The sequence below is a fragment of the Canis lupus genome, chromosome 3, assembly GCF_048164855.1.
Source record: "Canis lupus baileyi chromosome 3, mCanLup2.hap1, whole genome shotgun sequence".
Taxonomy (NCBI): Eukaryota; Metazoa; Chordata; class Mammalia; order Carnivora; family Canidae; genus Canis; species Canis lupus.
In genome coordinates, this window is record NC_132840.1 from 18712764 (window position 1) to 18722801 (window position 10038).

Consider the following 10038-nt stretch of genomic DNA (forward strand, 5'->3'; position numbering starts at 1 on the left):
GGGCACAGGAGCGGTCCCCGTGATGAGGCTGCCGTCTCCAACCATGGAAGGGTGTTTGTTCTCACACCAAGTTGGGGGAAGGGCACATGGAGTGTTTGCCTCCCCCCCCCCCACCACCTCGCCCTGTTGGTTGGGGCCCCCTGCGCTTGGGCGCCATCTCCAGATACGCCAAAAAGAAACCCAGTTTTCTTAATGGCTGCCCTGCTTGTAAAGCCAGGTGGAGCAGAATTTGCCAATTTCTGGATTTCTGGGGGAGGTGATCACTCAGCACCTTTGGAGCTCCCAGAGAGTTTGAGAAGGGGGAGGCGAGGCTCCCTTTCATTCTCTGTCCCGCAGGGGGTGGCCCTGTACCCCCTAAACACGAAGTCCCCGCCCCCTGCCTGCCCTGGCAACCACCACTCCACTTCCTGCCTCTGAGTCTGCTGCTCCAGGCCCCTCCCGTGCGTGGAATCCTGCAGGAGGTGTCCTTCGTGATTGGCTTGCTTCACATAGCACCATGTCCTCGGAGTCCCGTGTCAGGGAGGCAGGGGGATCTTCTGAATCCCTCTGTGGGGAGGGGTCTGAGGACCCTTTCAGATCTAGTGTCCAGGTAGGATATGGAATGGGTCTTCTGGTTTGGGAATCTTTCTGGCATCCCAAAAGCAGGCATCTCCGGCCACAGCCCCGCGGGGGCCACCGCTCTTGATTCGGCCTTCTCTCTTCACAGGTGCACATCCTAATGGGCTCCTGTTACAAGACCAAAAAATTCCTGCTCTCCCTGGCGGAAAACAAGCTGGGACCCTGCATGCTCCTGGCCCTGAGGGGGAATCAGACCATGGTCGAGGTAAGGAGCTGACCCAAGGCCCTGGCGAGGCTGCTGTCTCGTCCTGTCCTTCATCCTTGTTGACTGAGAGCCTTGCAGGAGCCCAGAGCTGTGACAGCAGCTGGGAGCGCAGCAGCAGATGAGGTGGATGTAGCCTCGGCCCACCCTGAGCCTCGAGGGAGCATGCGGCCTTCCTCAAACAATTTATCCATTTCACTTGTGTTCTGTGTTGACCCAAGGGATCAAGGGACATGTCTGCCCCATTTGTCTGTTGCTGTGTAACAGACCACTCCAACGGGGGCTTAAAGCCATGATACTCATTCATTGGCTCACGGATCTTGGGGTGACTGGGCTCAGCAGACGAGTTCTTACTCTGGGTCTCTCATGGGGAGGCTGGAGCATCTGGGAATCCAGACCTCTCCACACAACAGCCTGAGGCAGCAGCATTTCCACTCACCAGGGAGTGGAAACACACACCTGGCCCAGTTCCTCTCTATGTCCTCCTGAGGCCCCCAGACCTACTGTCCAGAGGCAGACTGGCACGATCTGTATCGCTGTTCTAACGCACCTCCAAAGTCAGCCGGTGTTACTTTGCCAAATTCTATCCATGAGAAATGCCAGCCCAAAGTTAAGGGGATGGAGATGAGAACACCTCTTAGTGGGAAGAATTTGAGCCCTAGAGCTTCCTCCCTGCCAGGGGGTGCTACAGTGAGATTTGGAGGCCAGCGTGTTAACAAGAAGGCAGGAGTAGAGCATCCAGGCCAGGGCAGCACTTGCCAGCCCTGCAGCAGGAAGAGCTGTGGTGGAAGGACAGGGTGAAGCCAGGATGGTGGAGTCAAGGGGCAAGAGGCTGGGGATTTGGGTGCATGTGCCTGAAGAGCCTACTAGGTGCCCAGAGGCCCCGCTAAGGATCTTGGAGGTTTGTCCAAGTGGTTTTCAGGGGACTTGCAGGGACAGGGGTAAGCAGGGAGCCAAGAGGCAGGTGAGCCATGCTGTGAGGGCCTGGGCCCAGTGGGCTCTGCTTGGAAAGGGAGGAGTCCTTGGAGAGGGGATCTCGAGGCAGGACTGCCTGCATGTGAATCCCGGGCAGTAGGGCAGGGCAGCTGCCTGAGGCTCCAGGACACAGTGTGGCCGATGTTTGCTTAATTCAGCAAGCATGTCTTGAGCACCAGCCATGTGCCAGGCAAAGGGGAGAAAACCAGGGATGGAGAGGTGTCCTGTCTTCTGGGCTCTCTACCAACCCATCAGGCCCTAGCACGTGTCATTCCTTCGTGCATTTGCCAAGGGCCTGCTCTATGCTCAGCTGGGTGTACACGAACGTTCCCATTGTATGGATGGGAAGCTGCAGCTGGTGATCAGCCCAATGTCACACAGGCAGAAATGCAGAGAGGGGATAAACTGGGTGCTCGCTTTCAGGATGAGATTTTAGAATACACAGAGCATGCTGAGTTGATCCATAGACCCCTGTCCCCTGGAGTGTGGGGCCAATGGCCCAGAAGGAGGGTTTGGCCCCCTGTGCCTATAAGGAGCAGCCCTGCCTGGAGTCTCAGGCTGGCTGTAAGACGCCTGCCCTGCTCTCGAGCAGATCCTGTGCCTGATGCTGGAATACAACATCATCGACAACAATGACACCCAGCTGCAGATCATCTCAACCCTGGAGAGCACGGGCGTGGGCAAGCGCATGTACGAGCAGCTATGCGACCGGCAGCGGGAGCTGAAGGAATTGGTGAGTCCACAGCCAATTCTGCAGTTCAAGAGCTGGGCCAGCCAGAGGGAGCATAGCTGAGGCACAGCAGGGCAGAGTCCAGGACTGCCTGGGCCTGTGTTCCAGCTAGTCCTCCTCCAGACCCTGAGAAGTCGGGACTACCACCCGCCACTTTTCCAGATGATCACAGAGAGGTCAAGTCATTGGTCCAGAGTCACACAGCTCCTAGGGGGCCTGGCCAAGAGTACATTCACACCCCAGAGTCATCTACATCCCTTAGGCCCCTCTTCAAGGGCACCAGGGCTGGACCTCGAAGTGGCAGTGAACTCACCACCCTGGGCCCCTGGGGCCGCTCTCACACATGGCTGGTGGGGGAGGGTGTGTAAATACCTCAGCTCCCTCTCTGTGCAGGAGGCACATGTCTGAGACATGACCCAGAGACCCCCAGTAGTAGCTGTACGCTAACACTCTCTTCCTCAAGGGGCATTGCTGTCTCACTTCCCTGGTGGTGTTTCTTGGGATCCCCTCTCTGATAAACCACCTACACCCCAACCTGGTCTCAGGGCGTGCCCCGAGACCAAGACTGCCATGTTGCCTTCTAGCACCCACCCGGAGATGAAAATGGCACTGTGTGATGTTAACAAGGAGGGGTATGCATGGTGGAAGCTCAGGGGAAAGGATGGGTCTTGATCAGTCTGCTTCTGTTGCAGCAAAGGAAAGGCGGGCCCACCAGGCTAACACTGCCCTCCAAGTCCACAGTGAGTTGGTTTCATTTTCCTGCGGGGCGGGGTGGGAGGAAGAAGGTGATTGGGCCTCCCCGCTGGGGAACAGCAGAGTGTCTGGTGGAGGTGAACAAGGACAACATAGTCCTTGACAGGCCAGCTTTTCCAGGAGGGAACCAGGTTGCAGGAAACCAAACATGATAAAGATTATTGTTGATGTTGATCTTATTATGTTACCAGTTAGTAATAATAGCTAATATACATGGAGTATATATGTGCCAGATACTGGGCCAGGAGTTCATTTTATCATCACAACACTATGAAGCTATGCTTCTATCCACCCCCATGTACAAGTCTTCCCGGAATCTTAATTCCTTGTGTCCTGCTGCTCCACTGTCCTTGGCATGAGACTTTAACCTCATGGTCCAAAAACGCTGCTCAAGCTCTAGCCATCATGTCTCCATTCAAGCCAGCAAAAGGAGGAAGAGCAAAGGAGACCATGCCCCTTCCCTCTAAGGACGTTCTGAAAGTCCTAGTGGACACATTTCCCTATATACCATGGTCCGGATTCAGCACATGGCTGCACCTGGCTGGGAGATTAGCCTTCAGGGCAGCCACATGATGGTTAAAACTCAAGGATTCAGTCACTGAGGTGGAAGGGAGAGCAGATATTACCCTTGGTGACCTCACGGTTTAATGATCACACATGCAGTGACCACACAAGCCTTGGAGTCGGGGTGGCCTCAGTGTTTGCAGGTGGGAAATGGGCACAAGCTGCTGCCTGGGAGGGTGAGTCGGCCAGGTACACATGTACGTGGGAGGGACATGGCCTCAGAACACCCCAGTCAGTGACTCAGGGTGTGAGTCACAGTACTGGAGGCTTTCTCCCCCACCCACAGGGACGTGAAGGCAGCCCCTCCCTCCCCGGCGGCCCCCTCAGTCCAAGCCCCTGAGGCACACCATCACCCCACCCTTTGGGGATTCGTTGCCCGCAGCTACAGCTCTTGGCAGGGCAAGGGAAGGGGGGGTGGGGAGAGGATGTGAAGGGGTCTCAGGAGCTGCTGGCAACCCCAGGCCTTCCCCGAGACCCCACCTGCCCGTCTGTTTGCAGGACGCCGACTTGGCTCGTTTGCTGAGTTCTGGCTCTTTCGGGAACCTGGAGAACCTCAGTCTGGCCTTCACCAACGTAACCAGTGCCTGCGCTGAGCACCTCATCAAACTGCCTTCTCTCAAGCAGCTGAACCTGTGGTCCACTCAGGTGCACACCGCCTGCCTGCACCCTGCTCGGCCCTGCCCCCACATCTTGCACCCCACATCATGCCCCCATGCACCCGTGCTCTGTACCTGCTCTGCACCCTCCACGGCTGGCCTTCCTGCCCAGAGCCCATGGCCCCGTTCCCCTGGTTACCTCACCCCCTCCCCAGCTCAGCACCCACTCCCTAGGCCAGAGGAGGTTTAGGGTCTCATGAAGCCCAGAGGCCCATCTCACAATTGGAATTGCTGAGGCCCAGGGCAGGGATGTGCTGGGCAAAGTCTTAGAAGCGCTGAGAGGCAGGGCTGAGAGGTGGGCCGGTCTCACACAGCTGCCAGGGGGGCGCATGGGCAGCTGACAGGTCTTTTTATTGTAATAACCACCACAGCACACGCATGCATACTGCCCACGCTCAGGATCGTTTGCGCTGTTGAGCACCTGACGTGGATCAGTGCATGTGGCTCCATACCACACCTGTGATGTGTAGGCCCCACTGGCGCCCTCATTTTACAGAAGAGAAACCAGGGTGCTCCTGGCAGTCTGCCTTCCAATCCCGCCCCACCCCACTGTCCTGCCTGGGGAAAAGCTGCCTTGGCCTCCACTTGTAGCCAGAGCCACTGAGTTCAAAGCCCTGGACAGACAGCAGGACTCCTGGGAATGGCCCTTGCCTGGCCCCCATCCCACCAGCAGCAGCTGGACTCGAACCCAGGTCGGGAGAAGATTGGAGTCTTTGGAGAGAAGTGAGAGCAGCCCAGAGCCCCAGGGCGTGGTGGCTGTGTCCCCATGACCTTCCTCCACTGCTTCCCCAGCCTCAAGGTCATTTTCCTGGGTACTTTGGGGAGACCTCTCGATCCCCAGGGCTGAGAGGTTCTGTGCTCCACAGTTTGGAGACGCCGGCCTGCGGCTCCTGTCGGAACACCTCACCATGCTCCAGGTGCTGAACCTGTGCGAGACGCCCGTCACCGACGCCGGCCTGCTGGCCCTCAGCTGTGAGTACTGAGGGGGCCGCTGGGAGCAGGGGGTGAGGGCTGCGTCGTTCACACGTGCTCACATTCATTCACATGTTCACTGAGCACCTGCTGTGTGCCAGGCACCGTCCTCAGAACAGAACAGGAGGGAAATATCCCTGACCTCAGGGAGCTTGTATTCTAGAAGAAAAGGGAAAAATGAGTACCTGTACCCTCCAGATACTTGCCTGAGAAATCAAGTTCAAGGCGAGTGCTCTAGGACATTGCTGCCCGGCTCCCCTGACCAGCAGCAGCCATCACTTGGGGTTAGAGTCGTGAATTCTCAGGTCACGCCCCAGGCTTCCTATCTCAGAAACTGCATTTTAACAAGATGCCCATGGGATTCCCGCACACTGTTCACGTTTGAGAAGCGTTGCCCTAGCAGAAGTAGCCACAAGGGGCGCCTGCGTGGCCCAGTTGGTTGAACATCCAACTGGTTTTCTTCTCAGGTTATGATCTCATGGGTAATGGGATTGAGCCCCACATTGGGCTCTGTGCTCAGTGGGGAATATGCTTGGGATTCTCTCCCTCTGCACCCCGTCCACACTCACACATGCACATGTACTCTCTCTTGCTCTAAAATAAAAAAAAATCTCTCAATATACATACACACACACAGACCCCCAGGGAACCCAGAAATGCTGATTCCTGTACCCCAAACCTAATCTCTCAGACTAAACTCTTGGGTGCTGAGCCTGGGAATCTGCAGTTCCCATTTCTGACCCACTGATTTAGACCAGAGGCCCCATGCCTGGGAGGAATAGAAGGCTTCCTAGAGAGGCGACTGGATCTGGGTGTACAAGACACATACGTAGGGATTGGCCCACAGGGGTTTGCTAGGCTGTGGCCGTGGCTCTTGCAAGGTTGTTGGCAAATTCCAGATGGCTTGGGAAGGGTGGGAGCAGGAGACAGGAGTAGTGGAGGGCAGGAAGATGAGGTTTGGAGACATTTCTCTACAAATGTGCTCCTTGGACACTGTCATTGGAGTCACACAGTCCCTGGCGCAGAGCATCACATCTCTATTGAGCAGCTCCTGACTAAACGTAAGTTTGAGAACTGCCCTCAGGAAGTTGCGGCCTGGGTCAGCTCCACCAGGAGAGCATCCAGAGTTCCCCTGGGGGACGGGCCAGACCTAGTCCACGGGGGCCAGTGTACAGTGTGGCAGGCAAGCTGTGGGGACATTCGGGGTACAGGCAGTGGAGGGATGTGGCAGAGGGACCAGAAGGGAGGGAGGCTTAGAGGGCAGGGACAGAACAGAGGTCCAGACCAGCGCCTGCCTGAAGCAGACCCCCTGGCTGTGCCCCTGAAACTCTACTTTTCCACCCCATCTCCTAAACGGGGGCCTGGGCCCCAGCAGTCAGTGCCCCCAACTTGACTGTCCTGTACCTGCAGCTGCCCTTGTGGAGGTCTCACCGACTTCACGACTCTGTCTGTCTGTCCTTATGCAGCCATGAAGAGTCTCTGCAGCTTGAACATGAACAGCACCAAGCTCTCGGCTGACACCTATGAGGATCTGAAGGTAATCCATCCCTACCCCGCCCCCCCATCCATCCGTCCATCTATCCGTTCATCTCCAGCATCGAGACACTGGCACTTCACCCTCATGGAGCTTATTCTCCGACAGCAAAGGCTGTTAAACCTGCTTACTTAAGGCAGTAAATCGAATAATGGCAGGTTGAAAGGAGTGATAAAGAGGAAGCCAGCAGGGAATGGTCCCTTTGAAGTAGAGGCCCTATAAATGAGACCTAAAAGATAAGCCACAGATGCAAAGGGTGAGAGGAAAGGCAAGCGCCAAAGTCCTGGGGCAGAAAGGGTTGGCATGAGCAGACTTTGTGGCAGATGTGACTAGAAAGTAAGAGAGAATAGACTGGGGCCAGACTGAATGAGGCCTCGTAGGTCACAGAAGGGCTCTGGACCTCATCCAGTAGAAAGCTTTCAGAGGCTCTAAGCAATGTAGTGAGTTATACTTGTAAAAGCTTGTTCTGGCTGTTACCAGGAAAACTGATTTTTTACGGGGGCGGGAGGTGGTGCAAGCAAGAGTAGAAACAGGAAGAACATTTATGGGGCTGGTGCAGTCACACATGATAAGAGCCTGGACCGGCAGCCTGGGCTAGGTTGGCAAGATAAAATTGGGGAAAGGAAAGCAGATCTGAGTGGGGAAAGGCAGGGCATATTTTGTTTGTAAAACAGGCCTTGGGCATTAGTGGAGCTGGGCCTTCAGCAGCCTGCCCCCATCCCCCTGGGCTCCGTACCATCTGCCCCAGAAGGCGTGAGTGGGGCTGCAGATAGCCAGTGCCAAGGACGGAGGGGCTGGGCCAGGCGGCCAGATGGAATCATGAGTACATTGGCACCTTCACACGCTGGAAGCCACTGGGAGGGAATCCTCACCAGCAGGAACCCCCACACACACACCTCAGCTTCCACCTCCAGCTCAGCCAGACCCACAGCTACTTCCAAAGCACCTACTGTGTGCCAGGTCCCTGCGGAATGCAGTAACCCGGGCAGGACAGGGCTCAGGGACTAGCAGGGAGGGCACAGGGGACAGCCAGCCCTGCTTACTGGGGCAGAAGAGCCTTCACAAAAGGAGGGCCTAAGAAGTGAGTGTGCGAGGCAGAGCTGTCCGCAGGGTCCTGAGGAGCCCGTGAAGCAGGAGCAGGGGTGCAGCTGGCCTGAGTGCCCATCCCGGGGGGGTTCAGACCTCGCTCGGGCTTGTCACCGACGCAGACTTCAGGGCCTCCTGTCCAGGCCCCGTGGGCATTTTGACCCCACTGCCAAGGATTGCTATGCCCCTGAAAGTTGAAGAAGCACAGATCCAGACACGGCACCCAAGCAGCCAAAGGGTGTACGTAGTTGGCCACTTGTGGAGGAAAGCCACTTTCACTCATTTGAGAGACACGTGGTGCCAACTTGCGGATCCTGGCCAGTGAGGCCCAGCCTCTGTGCTGCAGGGATTGGACCAGCCTGGAGGTGGCCTCCCTGCCTCTAGGGAGGGGCCTGCACTCTGCACCAGGCGAGAGCGAGGCCAGCCAGAGCTTCCCATCTTTCAGGAGAACCTGCAAACCTAGATCCCTGGGCTGCAGTCTCCTGGTTCTGAGGGGTTGGCGTAAAGGCTTTTTGAGTGCCGCACGGGTGACTGCAGCCCCCCAGTCAGTAAGCTCTGCCGGGCCCGGGAGAGGAGCCCTGTGCACACACTGGCAGGTCATGGTGCACCCGGAAAGTGGAAGGGAGGGAGTGGAGGGAGAGCAAGTAGCCGGCTCTGTGCGGGGAAGGCTTGCAAAGAAGGCGGCTGTTTGTAAAAGAAGGAAGGGAGGAGCTGTGTCTCGTGTCTCGTGTCTCGTGTCTCGTAGCAGGGATGGAGAGCCGGAAGCGGCTCTGAGCTACAGCAGGTGGGATCGGACGAGGGGGACCCAGGGGGAAGAATCGAGCCACCCCGAGTACCTGCCCGCACGGTGATCCCACCCCACTGGCCGGCCCTGTGGCTGGCGGTGATGGCCTGTCGGCAGGAGGAAGAGAGAATAGTCCCCATCGGCAGAGCACGCCACGGGTCGGGCAGGCCGTGCAGTCCGCCAGGCGTTCTGTCCTTAGCACCGTCCTGGGTGCTGGGAGCCGGGGGACTGGATCACATGGCTCCACAGACGATGCCCAGGCTCCCGGAGGAGAGGGGGGCGTGGGGTCCCCCGCAGCTGTCGCCCGCGATCCCGGGCCCGTCCTCACCGAGTCACCCAGGGAGCCGCCCGTGGCGAGGCGGGGGAGGCGAGGGGGCCCGGCCACTGAGGCGGGCGAGCCAGGCTCCTCCTTGCTGCCCACAGGCCAAGCTGCCCAACCTGAAGGAGGTGGACGTCCGCTACACGGAAGCCTGGTGAACCTCCGCCCGCAGGAAGGAGTCCGCAGCTGCGACACACAGTTCTTGACTAATAGCCTAGAGCGCCGGTCCTGGGGTCCCACCCCCAGCACCCCGGCTGTGAGCTAGATGGGGGAGTCTTTCTGGGGGCGGAGGGCGGAGGGGGGAGGGGGTGGGGAGGGGGGCCGCAAGCACGCCCAGCCCCGCCTAATTCTTTTAGCTTCATAATTGGAAACCTTGACCTGGTCTAAAATGGACTTTGTAGCAACCAGAGGAGCATCAGCGGGTCGGGGGAGGGGGTGGGGGGGCGGGGGGCTCGGGGAGGGGGGACCCTTTGTGGATTTTCTTTGCCTTTGTGTTTAACGCTGTGTGGGAAAAGTCAACCCTGATGCCACCACTGTCACACGACCTCGATGGGCCTCGCGGGCCAAGGAAGGACGCGTCCTTCCTCAGAGGCTCCGCCGAGAGCCCCCCCACCCCCCCACTGGGAGGAGAAAACCCAGACATGTCATCGCACACCATCCTGTGTCCTCGCCATTGCTATGCAAAGTGATTCTCGTTGTACATAAGATTTAAATAATGCGCCTATTTAAGAAATGTTGACAAATTGCGGGTCTGGGACCTGCCTCTTATTTATGGAGTCTTTGCCCCTCCCCCCCTCCGCCCTCCCGCCCGCCCGCCCCTGGCCTGTAGTACTGTATAAACCAGT

At 57.7% G+C, this 10038-nt stretch overlaps 1 protein-coding gene across 5 annotated transcripts in view; it reads left to right on the forward strand.

Annotated features, from left to right (window-relative positions):
- CMIP (c-Maf inducing protein) overlaps positions 1-10032 on the forward strand; it is a 230119-nt gene extending 220087 nt beyond the window's left edge. For all 5 annotated transcript variants that reach the window (XM_072819413.1, XM_072819414.1, XM_072819415.1 and 2 more), the window contains 7 exons: positions 707-823; positions 2388-2528; positions 3218-3265; positions 4341-4487; positions 5365-5470; positions 6937-7007; positions 9298-10032. In XM_072819413.1, the coding sequence (XP_072675514.1) occupies positions 707-823; positions 2388-2528; positions 3218-3265; positions 4341-4487; positions 5365-5470; positions 6937-7007; positions 9298-9351 (684 nt within the window). In that variant the 3' untranslated portion in view covers positions 9352-10032. The remainder of the gene's footprint in view (positions 1-706; positions 824-2387; positions 2529-3217; positions 3266-4340; positions 4488-5364; positions 5471-6936; positions 7008-9297) is intronic.
- Positions 10033-10038: the final 6 nt, after the last annotated feature.